Genomic DNA, 11,537 nt, shown 5'->3' with positions numbered 1-11,537 from the left:
GTAAATGCCCTTTTCATGTTTCCAACCAAGATATGGAAGAGTTAAGGGTTCCACATACAGGCAAGAATTAGGTTTGAGACATTTCGGATTTTAGTCTCAAGAGAGAAGGGTTACTCTGCCACACAGAGATTCCAGTGCTGGAATTCCAGGATCTGGACCTGAGAGAGTAATGCAGGTGATAAACATATAAGATGGAAGGGACCAGGAGAATGGATGGAGACAATTATGACAGAAGCAACTGGTCAGAAAACAGCCAGGTATTTTCACATTTTATTAGCTACAGTATAGACCCTAGAGCTGCCTCGTTTCCTCCCCTCCCCCGCCCCCAGGACAGGGTCAGACCTTCCCAGGAGCCCCTGCTTTTGCTGCCTGGGCCCGCTGGAACTCCTGCTGCAGCTGAGCAAGGGTCTCTCTCTGTTGCTCTGACTGCCGCTCTAGGTCCCGGAGCTGGGATTCGTATCGCTTACTAAGGAAAGGCAAAAAAGCAAGTAAGGAGAAGTTAGTGAGACTTATTGTTGAGGGTGCTGAAGGCAAGAAGAAGATTGGTGGAAAACTTGAGATCTAAGGGGAGGATGGAGGAGAGGAGTTACAAGGGAAGGGCTGGAGGAACTGGACAATTGGGGGATACTCTGGAGAGCGACTCTACGATGGTTCCTCAACACCTTTTTCCCAACGCGTCAGGTACATCACAGGGGGCTGGAATAAAGACTCACATCTCAGCCGTGATGTAGTCCAGCCTTTTCCCCACTGTGGCCCGAGCTTCCCCCAGCTCCTGTTTGACCAGCACGGGACCCAGAAGTTTAAAGACCACATTGGATCCATCCAGCAGGGCCAGTTCCTGATGGAGGGGTGGGACATACATGATCAGAATTACTGCCAGGACAGATCCCTCCTCACCCCACAAATCCCAGTCTCTCACCTCCTTCACGATATTATTTTCTGTTAGTTGTGCCTCTAGTTTCTGCCTCCCTGACATGGATTTACTCAAGTCTGGTGGGTGGGAGGAAAGACTTTATTAGAGACATCACATGCGCCACCCGACCCCCAAAATCCTGATGAGAAAAAGATGCAGTTGAGGAAGTAGGCCAAGGACGGGGCGGCGAGTCAGTGGATGGGAAGAGTATAGAGGTGGGGATGGACCCGCACGCTGGGGCCGGGAGTAGGGGGGTGGGGTGGGGGCAGTGCAGAACACATGGTCTGGGTATGGCTTTGGGTTTTGAGGGAATTGGGGCGAGGCCACACCGACCCTGCTCCCTTACCCTTCTGTAGCTGTTGATACTTCTCCACTTCTCCCTGTAGCTTCTTCTGGATTAGCTCAGCCATGGCGGGGACGAAAGCCTGCGGGGAGCGGGAGGGGGCCGCTGGGTCTCACACTCTGGAAGGTACCCGAGCTCCCTTTTCTGGCCTGCGGAAATGACAGCCCTCCTGACAGGCAGCCTCTCGGAACACCGCAGTCTCTCCGGATCCGGAGTATCTGCTTCACCCCTGCCCCAGGGGGTGGCGGGCGAAACAGGACCCCAAACCCCTCAACCGAATCCCTGACCCACTCACGTTCTCCCGTCAGTATTGGTAAACCCGGAAGTAAACAACGAATGCCGGGAAAAGACGGCGCCGGAAGGTTTCGTCTGGTGCATGCCGGGAAATGTAGTTCTAACATGTTGAATGAGCGGCTTTCCGCTGAAAAGACTGGATTTGGAAGGTTTTAGGCAAGATGGGGAAACCAAGCTGGAAAAAGAAACTGCACGGTTGCTTGGGTCCTGGCCCCGGACAGCCTCTCTTTCATTACTCGGGCATAAGCTGCTGCATGGGAGTGCGGGGCCAAGGCCCGCGGAGGCCCTCAGTGGCGAGCGCGCCCTCAGTCAAGATGGCGCCTAGAAGACTTCAGACCTGGGGCGGCGCTGATTGGATGAGGGTCGGAGAACTTCCGGGAGTTCTCCATCCGATTGTGGGACAGCTGAGAAGAGTTTGCACGTGTATCGTGGTTCGAGTGGACTAGATGGAGACGGTCCCCAAGCTGGGCAATAATGTCCCGCCCAAGAAAGACAAACTTCAGGGCAAGAAGAAGGTAGAGACCTCCTTGGGGTTGAAGGGAAGTTTTTAGCTGCGGGGTTGGAGGGGCGGGGCGAGGGGCAGCGCACTATCGGGGATCCTGATCTGCTGGCAGAAACCGCGGCGATACTGGGAGGAAGAGACCACTCAGACTGCTGCGGGAGCCTCTCCAGGTCCACCTCGTAAACGGAAGAGGAATCGAGAGCTCCGCCCCCAGAAGCCAAAGAACACTCACAGCACAAAGAAGTCTCGGATCTCCAAGAAGCCCCAGGTCCCGAAGAAACCCCGGGAACGGAGGAGTCCAGGGCCTCAGCGGAGCTTGTCTGGGGTGAGCCTGGGACCTGATAGGGTGGCAAGGCAAGTCGCCTTGTGCTTGAGGGTACGAGGGTTGGGGTCAACCTGAGCCTGTTTCCTAATTGCCGCCTCCCTGCCCCAGGCCCAGGACCCATTTACAGGCCCCGCCCCCGTCCCTGTGGAGGTGGTTCAGAAGTTCTGTCGCATTGACAAATCCAAAAAGGTGAGGACCAGTCGGAGAGTGGGGAGGGGTTGCAGGCAGGGAGTGACTGGGTGAGTTGGATGGAGGCGGGGCCAGGTGGCTCTCTTGTGACCCCCATATCCCTTGGTTCTTCTCCCACTCCTTCTCCACCAACGATGTCGTAGCTGCCACGTTCTGAGACCAAAATCCGGAGCCGACTTGAGGCGGCTGAAGCTCAAGAAGAGGAAATAAGTGTCAAAGCTGCTCGTTCTGAGCTGCTGCTTGCTGAGGAACCTGGGTGAGTGGACCCTAATGTGGGCCTCCCCAGCCCCTGCTTTATGGGGCTCTCATTTCTCATTTTTATGTTGGTACACCCACTTCATATTAGGAAGCCTTAATTCATTCCTGATGCTCATTTGCAGGTTTCTGGAAGGAGAGGATGGGGAGGACACAGCAAAGATACGCCAGGCTGACATCGTGGAGGCTGTGGACGTTGCAAGTGCAGCCAAAGTGAGCCTGAGGATGGAAAAAGGGCCAATGGGTTGATGGATGCAGAGTAAGATGGGAGTGGGGACTAGAAGAGAAAATTACCAAAGGGAGCCAATTATTTCTTTTCTTTCTTTTTTTTCTAGCATTTTGACTTGAACTTGAGGCAGTTTGGACCCTACAGGCTTAATTACTCTCGAACTGGGAGGTAAGGAATTCCAGTTACTTCAGTCTTACTCATCTCAGCCATACCAGTGTGTGTCTGGGTTGTTGATGTGGGGAGGGTCTTGTGATTTGCTTGCATGTGAGGGTGCGCGTGTATGGCAGCATCTCTGCTCTCACCTGGAGAGAAGGAGCTGGCGTAGGGCAGACGTCTGAGCCCAGGTGCCCCCCCGAACTGACACCCTGCCTGTCCTCCAACTCCAACAGACACTTGGCTTTCGGAGGGCGCCGGGGTCATGTGGCCGCCCTTGATTGGGTGACAAAGAAGCTCATGTGCGAGATCAACGTCATGGAGGCAGTGCGGGACATCCGGTCAGTGGCCTCGGTTAGCAGCGGTGGGGCTGAGACAGCCCATCCCTGATCGAATGACAGCCAGTGACTCCCTTTCATGTTGTACTGTTACTCTGCTCCTCCCAGGTTTCTGCATTCGGAGGCACTGCTTGCTGTCGCCCAGAACCGCTGGCTTCACATTTACGACAACCAGGGCATCGAGCTCCATTGCATCCGCCGCTGTGACCGCATCACGCAGCTTGAGTTCCTGCCTTTCCACTTTCTCCTGGCCACAGCTGTGAGTGGCTGCGGAGCACAGGGACCGGGTGGCAGGCCCTGAGAAGACTGACCATCCTCCCCTGGGGCCCCAGTAGAGGAAGGACAGAGGGCAATCAGGACTCATTTTCTCTCTCTCTCTCTTAGTCAGAGACAGGGTTTCTGACCTACCTGGACGTGTCAGTGGGAAAGATTGTGGCAGCTCTGAATGCTCGGGCTGGACGGCTCAACATCATGACTCAGAACCCTTACAATGCCGTCATCCATCTGGGACACAGCAATGGTCGGTCCCTGGGTGAACTTTGACCCTGACCATCCTGTCCTACTTTTCATGTCTTGTCTTTTCTTTTCTTTTTTTTTTTTTTTTTTTCAGCTTGAGGGATCTTAGTTCTCCGACCAGGGATCGAACCTGGGCCCTTGGCATTGAAAACTCTGAGTATTAACCACTGGACCACCAGGGAATGCCCCTGCTTTTTTTCTATATTTGCTTTTAACGGGTCCCTTCAGGTTGCTCCTCTGCTTCCCTCTCTTGTTACTCCTTGGCCTTGAGCCCCCATCTTTCCCAGGTTTAATCACCTCAGCACCCTTTTAGTAACTAAAGTTCTCCTCTGATGCCTAGGGACTGTGTCTTTATGGAGCCCAGCCATGAAGGAGCCACTGGCAAAGATTCTCTGTCACCGTGGTGGGGTCCGGGCTGTGGCAGTAGATTCTACAGGCACGTAAGTCACTTGTTTGGGCCTGAGGTGCTGGGGGGTGAGGGGCAGTGTGTGTGTCACAGCTCGGCAGAAAGGAGAGGAGGGGCACAGACGCTGCAGCCAAGCTGCTTGGGTTTAAATCCTGGTGTTATTCCTGACCAGCTATGTCAGCGAGCATGTTAGGTGACCTCGGTGTACCACTCATTGTCCTCATCCTGAGACTGGGGATATGAGTGTCTCGCTCAAGGGCCAGAAGACTTTTTCTGTAAAGAGCCTGATAGTAAGTATTTTAGGCTTGTTGGCATTGGGGCATATCTGAGTGATTTATGTAGGTCCTTAAATAACAAGAGGAACCACAGGATTGCAAGTTTTTAAGCAATGAACTTAGAAAAATAATTGAACACAATATTTTTGTAATACAGGTCTACTCATGAGAACTGGATTCCTGTTTTTGAGAATAACATTTGGTTTAATTGAGGTTGAAAGTTAGTGTCGCACATCATCCAACCCAATTGCAAATGTTTATCTACAGATGGCGATCTGTGTAGAGATTTTGGTACTTGAAATGCTCTCAAGTGAGATGCTTTACGTGGTGTCAGTCTTGACCACAGTACCGTGCTGTTGTAGCACAAAAAGCAGCCACAGAATAAGTAACTGAATGAGTGTGACTGTGTCCCAATAAATCTTTATTTGTAGATGCTGACATTGGAGTTTTCAAATAATTTTCATGTTTCAAAATATATTTCTTTTGATTTTTTTTCCCAACCACTTAAAAATGTAAAAACCATTCTTTACAGCTTGTGGGCTATACAGAAATAGGTGGTGCGCTGGCTTTGTTGGCTCATGGGCCATAGTTTGCCAAGCCTGGGGGCTTAGCTTAGAAAACTGTTGTAGGCATGAACGCGAGTTAAGGCCTATAGAGTTGATCATGGTGCCTGGTGGGTAGGGAGCGCTGTATTTCATCATCTTTGTCAAAGACGATTGTCCTCTTTAGGTCTGGCTGGTGATGTGAAGGGTTGGGGGTGGCAGGTCTGCTTTGAATTTCCGCCTCACGACTGCTGTGAAGTCCTGACTGCTTTTCCCCTCTAGGGTCCCTCCAAGGTCTGTTTCTCGCCATTCTCAGTGTCTCACAGTTTCTAGCCTCCAGTTCTTCCTCCTTCTTGTGTGTCCTGGGTATTGATGTCAGAATACTCTTTCCCACATGGCTTTCCTCCTTTTACACCATTGTTCAGGAATCTTCTACATTAAGTATTAACTCCATAACCTTACTTTTAAGTTGTTTGATAGAAAATCAGGAAGAAGAAAAGCCCAGTGGCTACCAACTTATGAAAGCCTGCCAGATGCTCACGCCTCCTGGGCCCCCCATAGTTGCGTCTCTGTGGACAAGTGGTTTGCTTCTGCCCTGTTTACTCCATGTCTGTGCCAGTCTGGTGCTAGGACTGTCAGGGGGCCTGTCCTGAGGTTTTCTGCCTTCTGTGGGCCATTGGACCTGAGCTGGACTTGGCCTTCCCCAGGCTGCCTGGGTCAGCTACTCCTGTGCTCAGGGCTCCATCAGTTCCTTCACGGAGGTTTGGTCAACAGCCTGACACCAGACGGCTCTGGTCCTTGGTCTTGGGCCCACCCCGGCTTAGCTCTGGTCCTCCTCAGGGGTGCCTCAGACCAGCCACAGGGGCTCCAGAGATGAGGCTGACTGTCGTCCTCAGCTGGCTTTCTGGCAGCTTGCATTAGGATTGGATTGGACTCGCAAAGCTGAAGTGTTTCTTGCAAGTTCAGTAGCGTGGTAGTGTGGCCTTGGATACCCATCTGGCCACTGGGTGGGCATTTGCACAGGGGATCCCAGAGCTGGGTGTGTTTGGGGCAGGAGCCAGCGTGTGCTCCTCAGTTGTTGGCTCAGTGAAGGGTGTGACCCTGTGTCCCAGGAGCCCTCCATAAGTCCTGGTTTGTGCTGATGGCCTCTCCCGCAGGTGGAGCTGGGCCCTGATTGTCTTGTCAGGACAAGTAGCCAGCTGGGCCTCTTTTCGGCCCCATCACAGGCCAAGTCTCTGCTCAAGTAGGAACTCCTTAGTGTCTTCCTCCTGGGTTCACAGCCAAGGCTAAGAGGAGGGTCTTTGGCTTCTGGCAAACATACATCCCCTGGCCTGGCTGGTCCCCCTTCAGCCTCCCTGAGGAGCAACTTGAACATCAATAGAAACTCCAACCTCTGCAAGTAAATGACTTGCATGGTACATGCTTCCTTGAGAGGATTTGGTCACCCACCTTGCCCACCCTCCTTCAAGGGAAGGGGGCGGGGCAGAGCCCTCTAGTGCATCACTTCCTTGCTTCCTAAGGAGGTTTTTTCAGGTCCATGCAGTCTCCATCTTGTGGCCTGTCATTGCCGGAGAGCAGCTTTGGGAACTATCTCCCGTCTGACCTTCAGGAGCCCCTGCAATTTGTCCCCTCCTGGCCTTCCTGGCCATATTTCCCACCAGCCTGGAAAACAAACCCCTGCTTCCATCTCCCTGTCTCCATGCTCTGATGTTAATTCATTTGTACCTGCTTATACATGCATCTCTGTTTTTTTGTGCTTTCTTGAGAATTACCTAGAATGGCTCAAGTCCCACGAAGCCCTCCCTGACCACTGCTGTGAGCCCTTCCCACTGCTTACCGATGGGCTGCCTGTCTATGTGGTGGGACCTCACACCTGGGTGTAGATTGTCGTGTGTGTCCTCCTTTTCATTCACATGTCGTGAGTGGGTAAGAGCACAGACGCTAAAGACACAGGTCTGACTTGAATTCTAGCTCTACCACTCCCCCTGATTTCCTTTCTCTGAGCTAGCTTCAGTTTCTTCTCTGTAAAAGGGAAATGGAAATAGTACAGCCGCCTCACTGAGAAGAGGTGCGTGGAGTGTGTGGTGTGATGGTAGTGATTACTGTCACTATTGGTCTTCTTCTCCTCAACCAGACCTGATGCCTGGACTTGGCCACAGGCCTGCCCAGTAAGCTCATACTATGGATTAATCAGCCGCCCTTGCCCCCAGGCACATGGCCACCTCTGGCCTGGACCACCAGCTGAAGATCTTTGACTTGCGAGGGACGTTCCAGCCTCTGAGCGCTCGGACCCTGCCCCAGGGAGCGGGGCACCTGGCCTTCTCCCAGCGGGGACTGCTGGCTGCAGGAACGGGCGATGTGGTCAACATATGGGCAGGACAGGGCAAGGCCAGCCCCCCGTCCCTGGAGCAGCCCTACCTCACCCACCGGCTCTTAGGCCACGTGCATGGCCTTCAGTTCTGCCCCTTTGAAGATGTGCTGGGAGTGGGGCACAGCGGGGGCATCACCAGCATGCTGGTCCCTGGTGAGTGGGCAGGGCTGGGGCTCTTAAGTGGATGACCTCAGGGTGGAAGCTGGAGTGGGCCTGACCCTGAGACAGCTGGGGGCCAGGGGCTTGCTTAGGCTGGAGCAGGTTCCTGTTTACAGTTCTGTGTTCCCTCCTCCCTCCAGGGGCTGCTGAGCCCAACTTCGACGGCCTGGAGAGTAACCCATACAGGAGCCGGAAGCAGCGCCAGGAGTGGGAGGTGAAGGCCCTGCTGGAGAAGGTGAGGAAGTGTCTGCGTGTGGTTTGGGCCCGGGGGTCTTGGGGAAGAGTGGGCTTCAGCGGCATCTCTGGTTTCCGGCCCTCTTTGGTGTCACCCTCCTGTGGCTCCTTACGCGTTCCTGTCCATCTGTGACACACCCAGGTACCTGCAGAGCTCATCTGTCTGGACCCAAGAGCCCTGGCAGAGGTTGATGTCATCTCTCTGGAGCAGGAAGAGAAGGAACGGCTAGAGAGGCTGGTATGGAGCAGGCCCCGGAGGGCCCGGGCCTTCCTCACCCTCACATCCTGTCCTCACCATGTCCTCAGAAGTGCAGTTCCCTGCCTTGGAAGTCTGTTTCAGGTTTCACTTCTGTCCCCTCCCTCAGGGCTACAATCCCGACACCAAGCCTCCCTTCCAGCCAAAGCCAAAGCAGAAGGGCCGCAGCTCCACAGCAAGTCTGGTGAAGAGGAAGAGGAAGGTCATGGATGAGGAACACAGGGTAAGTGAGCGCTGGGGGATGGGCCGGGTGGCCTGTGGGCTATGCCCTCCTGCCACTTCTCATCTCGCCCCTTTCTCCCCACCCCAGGACAAAGTCCGGCAGAGCTTGGAGCAGCAGCCGCAGAAGCAAGAGAAGGCCAAGCCCATGGGGGCCCGGCCATCTGCCCTGGACAGATTTGTGCGCTGAGCCAGGCTCCAGGGGTTCCTGGGAACGACATTCTCTCCCCAAGAGCACCTGTGGGGAATGACCTGTTCCCTGGAATGAGGAGGGAGCAGTGAGCCCCCTCCCCCACAGGGGGTGGAAAGCTGACTCCTGGGTGTTGTGGGAGAGGGCTTGGTATTAAACAGGAAGGTGGGTTTTTGGATAACATGTCTGGATCATCCCGTGGACCTGTTCCCTTCCCACGTCCGGCCTGGGGCTGCTCTCAGACGCGAGAGGTCGTGGTGTCTTGCTTCTACCCTCACCCCTATCTTGTGGTCGCTGTGGCTTTAGTCTGGCTCTCTAGGGCCTTCCTCCAGGGAGAGGCTGTCCTCTCTCTCCCACATCCCTGGAGATGTCCTTTCCATCCAGCAGGCTCTGGTAGCCTTCAAGTTCCCCAGGTTTGTGATCTGAGACTCCTGGTGAGGACCACACTGTACTCGAAGAGGAAAAGAGACAAGTTTATTGAGGGGCTTGTGCCCCTCCCCTGCCGTGGCTGGAGAGAACAACCCAGCATGTGCGGCTCTTCCTGATGACCATGTTTGGGGCTGGCAGGCCAGGCAGCCCCCTAGGTGTATCCTGTATCCCTCAGTCTTCAGTGACAGACTGAGCATCTGGTGTACGGCAACCAATCAGTTGCAGCCAGCTAGAGCCCCTGCCTTGGGCCCGGGAGAGAGAAGGTGGTGAGGGTGCGGGCGGGCGGACTCTCAGCTCCTCACCCCTCTCTTGGGCGCTCACGCCCTCTCAGCTGTGAAGCCAGGCTATTACCCGGCATCGGAGGATGCCGAGGACTCCCTGAAGCCGGGAGCAGAAGGGTACAGTTCTTTCCCCGTCAGAGCCACCCACCAGCTTCCAGGCTTCCTGCATCTCCCAGGGGTCCAGCTTGTGGGATGTCAGCAGGAATTTTCCATAGCAGCACCGATCCAGGGGGTAGTGGGTGGCACCAGCCAGCTTGACACAGTGGGTAGGGGCGAGGCCTCCTCGTCGGGCACTTAACCCCACAAAGACATCCTCCAGTGGCAGAAGGGGTGCCCGGCTGGCTACCTTCAGTATGAGCTGCACAGCAGAAGCCGATAGCACATACCCCGTGCCTGAGGCGTAGGGGGGAAAGGGGCCCCAGGTTGGAGGCCACTGTTTCTCTGATATCTGGTGCTTGCCCCCTGGTGTCCGAGAGGGGTGCACCCGCCAATGCACACGGCCCAGGTACAAGAGAGGCACAGGCTGGCTTGCCAAGGTGCGGCCTCCTTCCCACTTTTCATCTCCAACTTTCGCCTTTCTCGGGGACCCCATGCCCCTTTCCCATTGCTCCCAGCGGCCTCCTCGCCGGACCAGCTCTGATACCAGTTCGGGGACATTGACGAACACATCATCGTCGGTCTTGAGGATGTAGCGGGCCACGGGGCAGTGTTTGTTGGCCCAGTTCAGCCCGCTGAGGGTCTTGAGAGTGAGGTTGCGGTAGGAATCCTGGAAAGCCGCCTGCATTATGTCCCCCTGGGCCGCTGACTCCCGCGCCAGGTCGTTCCCGCGCGAGCCCCAGCTGGGCTCTCCCAGCAGAAAGACAGTCTGCACCCTGAGCCCTCGGGCCTCGCGCAGCCGGCCCCACGAGGCCCGAATGGCGTTTCTCTGGTTCAGGTTATCCGGGGCCGTGCACACCAGGATTAGCAGGAAGGGCGGGGGGCCGGGACCGCCGCACGCCTCCTCGTTGGGGATCAGGAGGCGGGGCAGGGTCAGGGGCGGCCCGGGCGAGGCCGGGCCTGGGAGCAGGGAGGCTAGCGAGAGGCTCAGCAGCTCCTCCCCTATGCCCGAGGGCCCAAAGAGCGTCCAGACAATCACGAGCAGCAGGGCGGCCAGGAGAAGGCGCCGGAAGAGGCTGAGGCGCATGGTGCGGCGCAGTCGGAGGGGACCTGGAGGGAAAGATGGAACGCGGTTAGAGGGCGGAGAGTGCAGCTCTAGGACACTTCGGTCCCTAACCGGCCACGCCAGGGCTGGGGCGGGCGGAGGGCACGGCCTGTACCAGCGCCCTAAGGTGCCGGCGCGGGAGGCGGCACGGCGGGGCCCATGGCTGCAGCTGAGGGGAGGTTACCTTGTCGGCTCGGCCGCCGAGGCCTGCCTCCATGGCCGGCGGGTTTCCGCTTCAACAGTCACCTCCCCCGTCCGCGGAAGCGGCCTAGTCCCGCCCCTCTCGCTGGGAGGGCGTGGCGTGGCGTGCGCGTCCCCGGCAACCCCGTCAGAAGCTTCGCAGCCGGGCGGCAAGCAGAATGCAGAGGGGAGGGAGCATGGTGTACAAATACGGTCTTCCCCGAAACTGGGCAAGAATGGAATTGGACGCGCGGGCCTCGGGCACAGCGGGCGAACGCTGTGCAGCCGGAACGGCAGCGGCTCCCTGGCAACAATGCGCCCCGCCCCCCCCACGCTGCCGCTCAGCTCTTCCGGGTCACCAAAATCAGCATCTCCCCCCAACTCTCAGAAACCTAGGGTGGTAAAGACCTGGAAATACTCACCTAAGCGGCAACCGGCTAGGCTCAACTACCTACACAAGCCTCAACACCCTGCAAGCCAACAATAGGGAGCCTAGTCTTGAAAATCGTGAGGGCTCCTCCTCGAGGATGAGCGTCTTGGTTGCCCCGTCTCCCACCCACCTGGAGAGCAGGGCACCACTAAGTAAAATGTTGCTTCCCGCAGTGGGGAGTGGCAACAGCATAGCTTTAAACAAGACCAAGGACACTGTCTGGGCAACTGAGTGGGGAAATCAGGCAGGAGGGAAAATGACCAACAGGGCCCAGTGTGAGAACATGTTCCCTATTAGCGTCTCCAGA

The 11,537-nt window shown here is 56.0% G+C and overlaps 3 protein-coding genes across 4 annotated transcripts; 1 reads left to right on the top strand and 2 right to left on the bottom strand.

The window, feature by feature from the left end:
* Positions 1-252: 252 nt before the first annotated feature.
* Positions 253-1,594, bottom strand: PFDN6 (prefoldin subunit 6). The gene is made up of 5 exons (XM_032649927.1): positions 1,552-1,594; positions 1,260-1,338; positions 920-990; positions 714-838; positions 253-466 (listed from the first exon to the last, which is right to left on the bottom strand). Exons 2-5 carry the CDS (start codon positions 1,321-1,323, stop codon positions 337-339), a joined length of 390 nt encoding a protein of 129 aa, XP_032505818.1. The 5' UTR covers positions 1,324-1,338; positions 1,552-1,594; the 3' UTR covers positions 253-336.
* A 308-nt stretch (positions 1,595-1,902) lies between these two features.
* Positions 1,903-8,892, top strand: WDR46 (WD repeat domain 46). 2 transcript variants are annotated; one of them, XM_032649985.1, is made up of 15 exons: positions 1,903-2,065; positions 2,165-2,377; positions 2,486-2,566; positions 2,710-2,822; positions 2,947-3,034; positions 3,157-3,218; positions 3,440-3,544; positions 3,650-3,800; positions 3,926-4,061; positions 4,398-4,497; positions 7,491-7,804; positions 7,951-8,045; positions 8,187-8,282; positions 8,410-8,523; positions 8,611-8,892. In XM_032649985.1, exons 1-15 carry the CDS (start codon positions 1,997-1,999, stop codon positions 8,707-8,709), a joined length of 1,836 nt encoding a protein of 611 aa, XP_032505876.1. In that variant the 5' UTR covers positions 1,903-1,996; the 3' UTR covers positions 8,710-8,892. The 2 variants fall into 2 exon arrangements, with proteins under 2 accessions (XP_032505876.1, XP_032505875.1); XM_032649984.1 differs by having other exon boundaries at positions 8,410-8,892.
* Positions 8,893-9,161: 269 nt separating this feature from the next.
* On the bottom strand, positions 9,162-10,872 carry B3GALT4 (beta-1,3-galactosyltransferase 4). Its single transcript, XM_032649983.1, has 2 exons — positions 10,805-10,872; positions 9,162-10,625 (listed from the first exon to the last, which is right to left on the bottom strand). The coding sequence occupies exon 2, from the start codon at positions 10,600-10,602 to the stop codon at positions 9,466-9,468; it is 1,137 nt and encodes a 378-aa protein (XP_032505874.1). The 5' UTR covers positions 10,603-10,625; positions 10,805-10,872; the 3' UTR covers positions 9,162-9,465.
* Between the last annotated feature and the right edge of the window lie 665 nt (positions 10,873-11,537).

This window comes from Phocoena sinus, chromosome 11 (genome assembly GCF_008692025.1).
Source record: "Phocoena sinus isolate mPhoSin1 chromosome 11, mPhoSin1.pri, whole genome shotgun sequence".
Classification (NCBI taxonomy): domain Eukaryota; kingdom Metazoa; phylum Chordata; class Mammalia; order Artiodactyla; family Phocoenidae; genus Phocoena; species Phocoena sinus.
Note: the sequence above shows the minus strand (reverse complement) of the source record. Positions and strands in the feature narration are given on the sequence as shown.